Here is a 13,791-nt window from a genome sequence, read left to right as displayed (position 1 = left end):
GTATAGAGCTCCAAGGAGATTATGTTGAAAAATAAAAAAAAATTTACCCAAAAAAAATTGTTTTTATACTTCATTCTAAGGGCTTATTGAACTACCCTCGTACCTTATTTGAGAACCAACAGTTCATTTAATAAACAATAGATACAAAAATCGACTTTTGTGAAAAATGCGATTTTTAAACATTTCCTAACAAAATATTTTTTGTGATATTAATGCTTTCCATGAAATCCCCTGAGTTCCAAAATATATCTTTGACATTTTTTAAGATATTAGAGCAAAATTGTTTCCATTTATATTTTTGCTTGTAACTTTTAAAAGGACCTTTCGATTAAGGTGGTTTAAGTCGCATCGTGCTATTCTTCCCATCAACAAAAAAAGTATTAATAAGGATTGGAGCGAATTAACATTTTTGACTGCGCGTGAATTCCGTTTTCTGATTGGTTTAACGGAATTGAGACGTATTTAGACGAACCGAGACAGCGCTAGTTGACTGCGTGTGAATTCATATGAATGCCTGGTCCAAGGCCAGCAATCCTTCGTGTATCAGTCCACAGTGTCCTCACTGAGCCACAATACAATTTACTAAATATTAACAATAAATTCTGTATGCCCCGCACGTTTGTTCTCTTGTCACGGTTTAAATTGTACCAGTATAAATCAACATTTGCTGAAATTCGCTGTGGCGAAGTAGGGCACATTCGAGTGTATCTTTTACTCTCACGAATTCAGACGCGTTGATATATGCAGAATCATTTGCGTAATGACGCATTGGAGTAAATTCACTGACTTTTAACGCCTGCACCATATTTTTAAGTATAGAAAGATTCGAAATTAAAATGCCGTCTTCTCGAATTTACACGCATTAAAACATTGGTCCATTACGTCATTGTCGCATAGCGTAATTTTCGGGGTGTCTTACAAAGAAGGTACTAGGTGTGACTCGTCGATTTGATTCTCCCTGATGTATCTTGTAGTACTCGAAAAATTAAGCGACACGTTCTTTTTTTTATCTGCGGAAACAGGGGTCTCAAGTGTAGATTGTATACTTTGTGTATAAAAGCGAAATTGATTTCGATCAAACCTACTGGAGGTAGCCACCCCTAAAACTTTTTATTTTGTGTCTCTGATAATATAGACTGTTCCATACATAAAGACATTTGGGAAAACAGTTATAGAAGAAAGGAAATAAAATAGAGTGCATACAAAACATTTGAAATAATTACGCGGGGGTAAAACACCCCTACATATATTTAGAGTTGTGCTAAAAATGTTTAAATTCAGAGGAAAAAAATATTTAAAAACATTTTGCACTTGAGATATAAATAAAGATGACGCGCTTTGCCAAAATTTGTTGTTTTTTTCTTCAAATTAATTAGTGTAGCTACCCCTAAATACTTTTTATTCTATTTCTATGATAATACAGTGATACTCTTCTATAGCCCGCTTCGCTTTTGTTTATTCATGCTTGAGTGCCCGCTTGAGTAAGAGTCGTATATCCCGCGAACCCCGCATGCGGCACAGCCTCAATTCTAGGAAGGGCTATGGACGAGAGGGCTATTGAAGAGTTTCACTGTATATACTTTCCATACACAGACTATTGGAAAAAAGTTTTATGACGAAGGAAGTAAAATAAAGTCCATGCAATATGAATAAACAAATCACACAGCGTAGATGACCCCCCCCCCCCCCCCCCCCCCCCCATTATGTATAGTCTCGCAAAATCAGTCTTAAGATCGACAAAAAAATCCGAAGAAAAATCCTGTTCTGCACAAAAAAGAAGATGAAGGTATTTATGTATTTTTAAGAAAAAAAAGAGCATTGAAGATGGAAACTACACCAAAATTATTTCAAATTATTAACCTTTATAAGTAAATCTTGTGCGCATTATTTTCAAAGATTGTTCAATTTTAACCTTTTTTTTCGCAGGATAAAATTTATCATAGAATGTGCAACAATAGAATAGCTGACAACGAATATTGAATCTTTCATGTCGTTCCTATTGGAATAATTTCAAAATTTACAATTTTACTAAATTATATATTACCATCTTTACTTAATATATTATAGATAGGATAGAGGATACAGGTAGATATTTTTAAAGATCTAGGTAGCTCGTTTAAATGGCCCGAAAGGCTTTAAAATGTCCTTTTCGAAATTGAAATAAGAATTCGTTCATAAATAACAAGCAAAGAGGCTATGACAATAGAGTAGCCGACACTCACAAGGGTCCTTTTTTATGATTTCGGATTAAAATTTAGAAATAGATTTTTTTAATTTCAAAGTTAACAGCCTAAAACATAATTCGGAATCTCCGGCTTTCAATTATTTCAGGCATATAACTTATTTTAGATATTTAAAATTGAAATGAATATAACGCATCTCATAAAAGGAATGAGATACCCTAAAACAGACAATATTTTTTAATTCAACTCCAAAATAGTATATTAGTATATAAGTGGTAATTCTAGAATGTCTGTAATGAGAAAATGCATCCATTAAAAAAATTGTAATGATTTGCAGGCAAATTTAAAAAGGAAGTTAGGTTGGTGACGGCCAACTGCTGTAAATAACTCTGCCCGCTCGGTACGTGACGAATACAATAGGACCATTATATGACCGCCGCATCATTTTTCAAATGACCCAAATCTCTTAGTCTATCTCTAGAGACGAAATCATTCAAATAAAGCCTTCAAATAGCCTGTAACAGATCAGGCTTTTCTGCCAGAGAATATTCTGAGATTTTCGATCGGTAGAGTATTGCAGAAAAACCAGGTAAATTCGAAAATCCGCTGGACTTTACCTTTGGCGATTCTTGTAAAGCACATTGTGATATATTAGGCCGTCCGAATATCGTTTTACTTCGATTGCTCGGGGTGTAAGAAATCATTATGTTTTAAACACTTTTTTGACGAATATCATTATTGTTAAAAGTTGGAAGAATACATCTTCGATATACCGTCTAGAATTCAAAAGGTTGTAAATTTGACCTAAACGTAATATTTTTGTCTATAAACTATGTATCCTATTTAATGATTTTTACGATTTTTTTATAAAAATAGTTTAGGTTAATATAGTTATATATTTAATATAATAAAATAAGAGTGGGACGATGGTCGTGGGGGTTAAAGCGTAGGCTTTGAACCCACTCTGTCGGCATTGCGGGTTCGATTCCCGCCTCGCACTCTGGCAGAGCCTCAGCGGTCCATGTGGTGAACACTTGTCTAGCAAGGGAGTTGTTCATCTCTGAAGAAGTCGTTGGACCGGTACCTCTGGAGAAAAAGGTCTCTCTAAGTACTCAAAGCTGTTGCTCTTGGTGGTTCGGAACCCACTTTAAACTTTAAGTCCCCCTCCCACCACTAAGTAAGTGTGTGTGTGGGGGGGGGGGTGTAAGGGAATAGGGAAGAAGGTGCAAGAAAAATGTAAGCCCTTAGAGAACACATTAGAAGCTTTCTAGTCTAATATAATAAAATATTTATTCAATGCTCTTTTTTTCTTGAAAATACATAAATACCTTCATTCTCTTTTTAGTGTGCAACACGTATTTTGTTCGGATTTTTTGCTCGATTGAAGATTTATTTTGAAATTGTATACATAAGTGATGAGTCGTTTAACCCTGCCTAATTTTTTATTCATTTGAATGAACTCTATTTTATTTCCTTTATTATAAAACTATCTACCCAATTGTCTTGGCGCATGGAAAGTATATATTATTATAGAAACAAAATAAAAAGTGTTAAGCTACCTCTGTTAATTGAAAAAACAAATTTTGTCGAAACAACTCTATTTTTATCCCAAGTGCAAAATATATATATTTTTAATTTTCCTCTTGTGAAGTTAGCAATTCTTAGTAGATTGAAAAATATGTAGGGGTGATTTACCCCGCGTAATTTTGTATTCATGTTGGATGAACTCTATTTTACTTCATTCATTATCAAACTAATTTCCGTTTTTTTGTGTATGGAAAGTATATATTATCATAGGCACAAAATAAAAAGTTTTAGAGGTGGTTACCTCCATTATTTTTACTTATTTTTTATTTTTTCGAGAATCATGTCAACTTTATATTTCGAATACTACGACATGTATCAGGGAGCATCAAATCGGCGAAGGACCCTGGAGTACCTTCCTTTTTAGTATTTTCAATGTAATTTGCATCAATACTTTCTTTTTTGCCGGGTTCTTGTTATTATAAAAAAATATGGAAGTTGATTTATTTCTCAGGCTTAAGATAGTTACTGCCCAATATTTGAAATTAATTTTTGTTAAAGTTGCATTTTTGTAATGCAGTCAAGGGATCTGATGAGAGGAGCACGTCTAATTTAACATATTGGACAAAGCCTGGTTTTTTACTCTACAATGAAAAAAATATTTTTAAAAGAATATATCTTTTTAAAAATTTCTTATTCTACATAGCCTATTTTAAATTGTTTCCTTCATCATCATAATTCTTTGAAAATTGAATTTCATGTCAAAACGACTTATTCCGCAGCAAAAAAAGAAATCAACAGAATTGGATATTTTGCAATTTATCAACTCTTCTAAAAATATTATTATTAATAGTTTTATGTCGCTGGTAAGCAAGTTCTCGATACTATCTGGAAGTGTTACTAACAATTAAAAATTACACTAATCAAAGAAAACATTATTTTACCTTGTATCGTTCTTTTGAAGAAAGCCTTACACGCTTCACAAGATGCAACGCCATAATGAAACCCACTTGCAACGTCACCACAGACAAGGCAAAGCCTCCTAGGCATCATGTCTTCCTCTTTAACACCATCCTAGGTTTACGAAAAAAAATTAGAATTTGATTTTAATAATTTTCAAATTAAATATACTTAATCATTCTGATTATTTAAGATGAAAAATAAAGTAAATTATAAACATTAAAATTTATTTAAAAAATTGACAACGAAGATCCGGCCTTGTTAAAAGTATGGTGGGCGTAAATAAAATTTTCTTATCAATTTTCTGAAACTTGAATGGGGAAACACATTTCTCCAATTACAAAAAAGTGACCCTCACGTTGAGAATGAAAAGTGTATGAAACATAAAAAATCTCCAAAATTGTAAATGGCGGGTGGAAGCAATTTGACAGCAATTTCGAACAGGCAGAGCAGTCCGAAAAGTCAATTTTACGAAGCTGGAAAGGTCCTAGTGCAGAAAAGGGGTCGTCCATAAAATACATAGCTTGTCCAGAGGGCGATGTGGGGGCCACTGAAAGACTACAATGAGCCAGATGAGGAGGGTTCGTCTGCGGTACGTAGTCTCACCTTTTATTCAATCTGATGAATTGTATAAATAAAAATGTTAAACTTTGTTTTCATAAATAATTTAACTTAGAAAATGTTTCTCATAAAAAACCACGTGTTTTCTAGGGGATTTATGTCTGAAAAATAGCTACGATAGACTACGTGGGAGAGGGGGGGGGGTCAAAAGTGACCAAAATCTGGCTACGTGGTTTATGGACGACTCCTAAAGTGGCCTCTTGGAAAAACAAGCCCAGGTAAACATTTTTTAAACCGATTAATATTTGGCCCTTGCGCATTGAGGTAAATTGTTTCAATACAGCGAAACTCTTCAATAGCTCTCCGTTCTATGGCCGATCTGAGAATTGACAACGCGCCGCAGGTAGGTATAACAGGTGCTCCGCGGGATGCGTGAGGTCTGCGGTTGTCACTCAGGCGATCACTCAAGCGCGAACAAAAAAAAGCGGAGCGGGCTTTAATGAGTTAGTTCGCACCCACCGTCAGCCGCAAATTGGTTAATGGTCAGTCAGATGTGAGAATCATTGAAAAAAGACGAAATGCCTTATTTATACAGGGTATTTTCATATTTCGCGCCTTTAAAGTTTCATTCGGATTGGCCATTCCGTCACGTCCGTGCATCTTCGGATCAAGTTTATGATAGTTTCCATGGTTGCGTTCGACACTTCAAACGGATACAAGTGTCAAAACAATATAGGTTATGTTATATAGTAATTACAAATAATAATAGTCTTTAATTAATAATGAAGTGAGACATGTGAACTGAGAAGAAAACGTAATTTTTTTCTTTGCTAATACCATTATAGAATAGCTGCTCAGTGACAAATACTATAAAATAGTAATAATATTCTGCGCTTCCAGTGGGTGAAGAGTGAATGGTGTTTAACGCTTATTTTTACTGCATAAAAAAAAGGTATGTTATGAATAGACAGGATATGTTTTAAATAAAGTGAATGAAATATTACATGCGTAAACTTTAAATTGACATTGCCTATATTTACTGGCAGCGACTAGGGCAAACAGGTGAATCTGAACATAACCGCTTGAAGTTTCGAACGCAACCATGGAAACTCTCATAAACTTAATCCGAAGATGCACGGACTTGGCCGAATGGCCGATCCGAATGCAACTTTAAAGGCGCGAAATATAAAAATACCCCTGTGTAATGGCTTCTACCCTGCTATTGTGCAATTCGGGTAGCATTCAACTGGCCATGTATGTAAGCCCCAGCGTGTCCACCCTGTATATGATGTGCTAATAAACATAAATAGAAAAATTGTCGATACGTAGGTTCTCACTCCATCACAATTTATGTCACAATTTCGCCAATTAATTCAAAAACGCGTGTTCATGAATCTAAATTCTGAGAATGCACCCGTCTCTGAGGAATGTGAAGAGGAGTGGAAAGGGATTAAGAAGTAAGGGGGGGTGTAAAAGGTAAAGAAAAGTGTAAGGAAAGTAGAGGTCATTCCATTTCATTTCGTGAAAGTTGGTTGCGATCCAATTTTAAACAATTTCGATACGTAACTATAATCAAATTTAATTTTGTTTAAATTATTAATGACATGAATTTATCCAATTACTTTCTTTTTTTGAAAAATCTGATTTTACAAATACAAATGTTACAGATAAATGTTAGATTTATGTGCGCTATAGAATAGAGAAAAACTCAAATTCTACAATGTAAAATTGAATCGAGTCAAATCCGTCGGACTATTTTGAAAATAAATATTTGAACAGAAACAGGTTTGGTAAGAACGAGAAAATGTCAGGGAGACAAAATGAAGGCTTGATTTACATATACTTTAAATTCCGGATTTTTTCATGATTATTTAAAAACCTACCAACTCACGAATTTCAAAGTTAAATCTTACACATTTCAGGCTCAAAAAAATGGCTAAAAAATGGCTCAAATTCTGAAAAGTCAGCTTAAAGATAAACCTGATGAGTTAAGTCAAATTTAACAAATAAAACACGGCGATTTTAATAATGATTCGAAAGAGTCGAAAAATAATTACACTTTAGTAATTTTTAAAATACAATTTTATTTTATTATTTTTATGACCGCTGAGTTTAGTTTGTAAATTATAATCATAATTCTAAGATATACTTATACAACATCCAAAATTCGTCTTTCTTTCTTTTAACCGTTAAATGGCACCTGGGACGTATGACACCACCAAAAAAAGTTTGCGCTCCAATTAAGTATACTCAATTTAAAAAAAATAAATGTGTGGCCATCTGGAATATATTGGAATCACTAACTAACAGGAAAGTATGTTAGCATAGATCGCCAAGCGTTAGTGTTCGACCAGCAGCCGTCCAAAGTTGACATCCCTTGGGTCAGTAGTGCGTGAAAAAGTGTATATAAAGCAAAATTTGTGCCTTTTAACTTATTTAGTTTCGACTTGTTCTTAATGTAAGTATACTATTAAATATGAAAAAAAATTTCTCAATATTTTATACTATTTTTTACATTTATAATCTACGTTGACGCAACGCTCAGGTCTCTGCATTAATCACTTTTAAATATTCTATACTTATACAACCTATCCTATAAGACTTTCGTTAAAAAATATTCAGTGCAGACTTCACAATACACGTTTAAACATGTGGGGTGTCAAACACCCCTTGTTCCAGTAATTTAATTATTTTGAGATGTACCATTTGAGGGTTAATGGGCATCTAAAATGATTACGTTATACAATATCATTTTAATTTTTATGCTTACTTTCTTTTTTCTATGAATGAAGCAGAAAAGAACAGCTATCATATTGTGAACTTTCTTTTTAATTTACACAATTTGCACGTTATAATTCAACTTTAAGTGGAGGTGAAGCCCGAGGTATTTAACTTTTGTTTTACGCTGCATTAATGCATTCTTCATGTATTCTTCATATAAAAATCAGGTATTTTTTCCTTTTCGAACTTATGAAAGAATATGATAAGTTCAGTCTTCGCAATACCAATCTTAAGTTTCCACTTATCGAAATATTTAGATAGAGTAATCGTATAATTCTGTAACCTAATTATATCAAGAAGCGTGCTCAATGACGCTTTTTAAGGATTTAGTCTAGTATAGACCCCTGCGGTAATCCTGCTAACATTTGCTGTTCTTCAGATTTTTCTCCATTTACTTAAACTATGAATTTTCTATCTTTGAGATAATTTTGGATTATTTTAATTATATATTTGGGCAATCTATATTTATATAATTTAAAGATTAAGCCCCGATTCCAAACAGGATCAAAGGCTTTTTTCCAAATCTAGCAGTAGTATCTTTTAATTCTGTTGTATATAATAATTTCAAGAAGTTTGCCTAATGGCGGTGGTAAGTTAATTGGACGATAGCTGACTGCAAACACTTGATCTCTTCCTGGTATATGATAGGGTAATATATTAGCAACTTTCCATGATGCCGGAACATATGATACAATTAAGTAAGCATTACAAATGTAAGTCTATGAAAAAAACACCTTTTTGGAGAGATCCTTTAAAATAATTTTTGTTTGTTTGAAGGAATTTTTCATTGGCATTAGGGTCTTATGGAAATACTTAATTATAAAACGTGCATTTCTGAAAAAGGTTAAATTGGCAAACGTTTCGACCACGGATAGGGATCCTCCTCAGTGCCAGATATCAGATATATATATATATATATATATATATATAATAAATCAAATTAAAATTAAACTTTGGTATTCAATATTTGTTAAAACAATGTTTTCCTGCATCAACTTAGCGAACGATTGAAAATTTATCAAACAAAATTTCTATTAATATAAGAAGGATAGTTTTCAACGTAAAAAATAGACATCCACTCCGTTTCAAATCACGAAGATAACTGAAAAATCATTCACGGAGACCCTTCAATGTTACAAATTACGGAATACAAAGGAACGTGCTTTAACTTTTAAAGGGTTGTGGCAGTAACAGTGGTAGTAGTATATAACAGATACTATATTTCCACGTCGAGACGTTAACCTATTTAATCTTTTTATGAAACGCACGTTTTATAATTAAGTATTCTCATAAGACCCAATAAAGCCAATGAAATAAGAAGCCAATGAAAAATTCCTTCAAACAAATTTAATAATTGGGTCAATTAAATCCGACATCTTTAACAAAAAAGTTGAGATGTCACTGAACAACTTTACAATCATATTTTGAATACCGCCCGTTCCTGGAGCCTTTCTCGAAACCGTCCTAATAATTTCTCTTTTTATCTCACTAGCGTGACTAGATTTACTTCTTGATTAACTAATGGTTCATATATTAACTCCCAATACTTGGTATTGACTAACCACTTTATGCCCTCTTCTCCCATGTGGTCTGTAAGGTGGTAAATCATCTCATGGTGCTCAGATAAAACATTGGCCTTGTCAGAATCTGAAACAGCCAGGCTATTTTCCCGTGAAGTGTGAGAGATGAAATTTGACTTTTCTTTTGTGAGGTAATTAGTGATTTGCCCAAAACTATTTTTATTTACTTTAAGGTTTGATAACGTATCTCCCCAGTTAAGGTTTTCAAATTTAAAAATGTCTCTATTTATTTTATTTGCTAGTGGATTTTTTATTTTACGAATCGCTCCACTACCAGTTCTTTGACAAATTCTACGTAGAGCATTTCTATTCTTAATTTGTTTTTTTTTATACAAGACAAAAGAGGTTGATGAACAGTCTCTGGTCTTTTCCTAGGGATTGATTCGTATGTTAATATTAATACTGAAACGCCGTTTTGGCCCATTAGCTTTTTTATAGTTTAAATATACACTTTTTTGTTTTCGGAAGTCATTTTGAACATTTTGGTGTTAATTAACACAGGGCTATGATCTGAGGAGAGGTCTTCAATTTCATCTTAATCGATATTATAAGCAATGTCTTTGGCTAGGCCAATGTCCACTACCCTCGGCAAAGGATTATTATATGGATACAACGTGAAATTACCAGGCATCCGAATTAAATACATATTTTTAATCACATACTGTTGTAAGATTTTTCCATTTGTATTTCGCCTATGCCACCTCAAATCCATAATTTTGGCGTTGAAATCTCAAGATAAAAAGACGTTTTAACTACATTTGAAAAATAAGTAGAGATGATCAGTGCTTAATTTATATTGGAGAGGATTATAGGCTGATATAATCGCAATATTATCGGACATCTTCATCACCATAGTTTCTATCCATTTAGTGTCAATGGAAATTTGAGTAAATTTCAAGGCCACTTGTATAAATATGTGAACCTCTCCTCCTGGGCTATCTAACCTATATTTACGAATAACATTAAATCCTAGTATGTAAAATTCACATTTCGGATTCAATTTCGTTTCATTAAGAAGCATGATATCTATATTATGATTTTTCATGAAGTCTTCTAGTTCTGATAAATAATTTTTGAGTCTATTATTGCAGTAGGACCTGTTGCATCGGGACTCGTCGCATCGAAATCCTCGGAAAGATGTAGTCCCCACTCGTAAACTTCTTCACTGACCGTAATAGAAAGGCGCACGCAAAAACGCAGCAGACTCCACGCGACGGAAGTCAGTGCTGTATGCATGAAAATTGACCGGCTTGTAACAGCCCCTGAGATGTTAGGGCCTTGTACATTTTAAGATATGTCACTACCAGGATGTGTAGCTAGATTTGTTTCTGCGACCTGCCTGATCGAAAGTGGAGACCCGGTCCGTCCCGATCCGACGAGTCCTACTGTATTCCAATGTTCCATTTTAATGCAATTACTAACCAGTCTAATCCCTGCCATTATTTATGAGCTCACTAAAGACAATAAAACAGTACATAAAACGTGGAGTCAGGTTTTTCGAAATTTTTCTCCACGTCGTAGAGTCTACGATTTTGGCCAAAATTATAACTCCACGTTTTATTATCAATTTTTACCCCAGAAAGCGGTCGTAGAACCACTCAACTTTCACCCAAACTTGTGAAGGGGCGTATCTCCACGGCGTGGAACTCTAATCGAGCGATTCTGGACCTAAGCTCGCGACGATGTGTGCCTACGCTATGGGGCTCTCTTTGTTTTGCCCGCTCCTCGCGCTCGCATATGTTGCCTTCTTCTCAGTATGAGTAGGATACTCGGGAACAGCATTACGGCAAAACCATGTCGTGTTATATCACTGATCTGTATAACTAGATAGAGGATAAAGGTGGTGGGTATGTCCCGAAGGAATGAGCCCCCAAGCTGAGGTGTAAAAACCGTGCCAAAAGCTAAATGGCACCTGGGTGAGGTGTCTAGAACGGTGACTCTGGGATATCGGGCGACCTCTCAGAGTACGTAGCCTTATCTTTGCATGCTCGGCTCTACAAAGATGGACGAACAATGGATCGGGGGAATATCGGGACCTTTAGGTGGACGGACCAACTAAATAGCGACTTTCTAGAGTGCTACGATGCGAGTGTGGCCCCTGAACGAGGTTACATGGCACGACTGCATGCACTGTGGTGCGAGAAACACCCGGAGCTATCGCACTTTTCGCATCAACGTCTGCGAAATCATGCCAAAGCACTCCAAAAAAGGGGATATGTAAGCGGAACACCTACTCTACCATAGCCAGAACAAGCCGGCAACAGAGAAAGAGAGGCGACACTAAGACCAACAGCGGGAAGGCATCCGATAGAGGAATGCAGCGAGAGCTTTGGCCAATGCGAACCGTGAAATAAAATCAACGGTTGATCATGAAAGAAAAAGACGAATGCATCAACTTGCCATAAGGATAGGCTGGGCAAGACAGTACGTGTCCAGCATTCAGTGTGTGATTCACTACATCACATCTGGTAGGAATTTTATTACCAAGGTTCAAAAGTTCGCACGCGAACTCCGGACCAGTTATCACACACTTAAAAAGTCAAAGCTGCTGACCATCAGGCAGCATATTGTTGAGAGAATACGGATACTATCTGACGCTAAGAGAAGTCTAGAGCGGAGAGAGAGGTGGATCCGAGAACCTGCTCATCGATAGATGTGTCTGCTAAGATGCAGCATACTATCAGCGTGATCTATCTTTGGACGATAGCGCTATACGACACCTTTGCGCTGGAGAGACTTATACATACATCGGCGTGCCACAGAGTTGCATTCAGGATGTGACATCTATAAAGACTAATATCCGAAGCAGACAAAAACGTCTCATCTGGCAAATTTCGTCTTCCGAACTGTCGGCGAGGAACAAAGTATCTGAAACGAACATGCTTGCCGTCCCGGTAGTACTCTATTCATTTGGAGTGGTACCATGGACGAAGAACAAGCTCAGATCCCTTGATATCGGGACACGAAAGGTTATCCACATGATAGAAGCATGCATCTAAAGTCTGCTGTTCCGCGACTCTACATCTCACGCCGTCAAGGTGGTCGCGGAATATTGAATTTCAAATGTATTCACAACATGATTATTCTGGGTACAGCACATAAAGCAGCGGAGAAGGCTGCTGAAGCACTCGGACTTGACTTCAGTATTAGGGGTGAGCAAAATGCATCAAATCTTATCTATCTCGAGTACTCACTCCTGAAAACCCGAATTAAGAAAGCACAAGAGAAAAACTTTCGTGAACAGCTCCTCGATATGAGCATGCACGGTATCTTCCACAGAAATGTGAAGGATCAGTCAATGTCTTGTGAGCTAAGGTTTGCTTTCCTTAAATCGCCCGGAATGAAGTCTGGTGCAGAGGTATTCATTTTTGCATGCCAAGACGGTGTCATTTCTACTTTAACATATCGTCGCCACATTTTGAGCCAAGACATTCCCGATGATAGATGCAGGGCGTGCCATGCACACCCCGAGCATTTAGCTCACATACTACCTAGTTGTCCAACTCACACGGGAACGACCTACATTCAAAGGCACAATGCGGCACTAAGAGTGCTTTATTACCATCTCTGTCACTCCTACAGCATTAACCTTAATATCGCTCCTCTAAATGCTCCTAGGAAAATTGAGTCAATTGTCGAGAAGAGGAAGTGCCGCATATACTGGAACTTTATATTCTCGACAATTGTTTCTGTTGCTCACTCGAGGCCTGACATGGTTCTTCTTGACTTTGAGAAGCGAGCCATGTTCGTTACCGAATTTTCAGCGTCAGCTGACAAAAACGTCATAGCCGAAGAGAATGAAAAGAAAGAGAGGTATAGAGACCTCATAAGGGTTGCAAAGTAAGTTAAAAGTAAGTTGCAAAGATTGTACCCGGAATATTCTGTTAAATTAATCGTCCTTATCATCGGCGCTCTTGGAGGTGCCAAGCTTTCGCTTGCTAAGGGCCTAAAAAGCATCCCTGCGTGTCAACAATATGCTAGAACATTTGCGGGAAAAATGCAGAAGGCGGTTGTCCTTGGGTCGCTCCGTGTTCTTAGGGTGCACGAGGCTTTTGCTAATTCGTCGTATTAATTCCTGTACAGACTGTAACCACCTATCTCACGGTCGTGAGACGTGGTTGTGGCTGAAATTTTACCGCGATTTCCCTGGAAGCGGGTGCAATTTTCCAGATTAGCACTCGCTCCCGGCGAAATCCTGCGGT

The 13,791-nt window shown here is 36.2% G+C and overlaps 1 protein-coding gene across 6 annotated transcripts in view; it reads right to left on the bottom strand.

Annotated features, from left to right (window-relative positions):
- The window catches only part of LOC117172435 (steroid hormone receptor ERR1), a 281,691-nt gene that overhangs the window by 47,571 nt on the left and 220,329 nt on the right, over window positions 1–13,791 (bottom strand). For all 6 annotated transcript variants that reach the window (XM_033360366.1, XM_033360368.1, XM_033360364.1 and 3 more), the window contains one exon: window positions 4,652–4,781. In XM_033360366.1, the coding sequence (XP_033216257.1) occupies window positions 4,652–4,781 (130 nt within the window). The remainder of the gene's footprint in view (window positions 1–4,651; window positions 4,782–13,791) is intronic.

This window comes from Belonocnema kinseyi, chromosome 5, assembly GCF_010883055.1.
Source record: "Belonocnema kinseyi isolate 2016_QV_RU_SX_M_011 chromosome 5, B_treatae_v1, whole genome shotgun sequence".
Taxonomy (NCBI): Eukaryota; Metazoa; Arthropoda; class Insecta; order Hymenoptera; family Cynipidae; genus Belonocnema; species Belonocnema kinseyi.
This window is presented reverse-complemented; position numbering and strand designations above follow the sequence as displayed.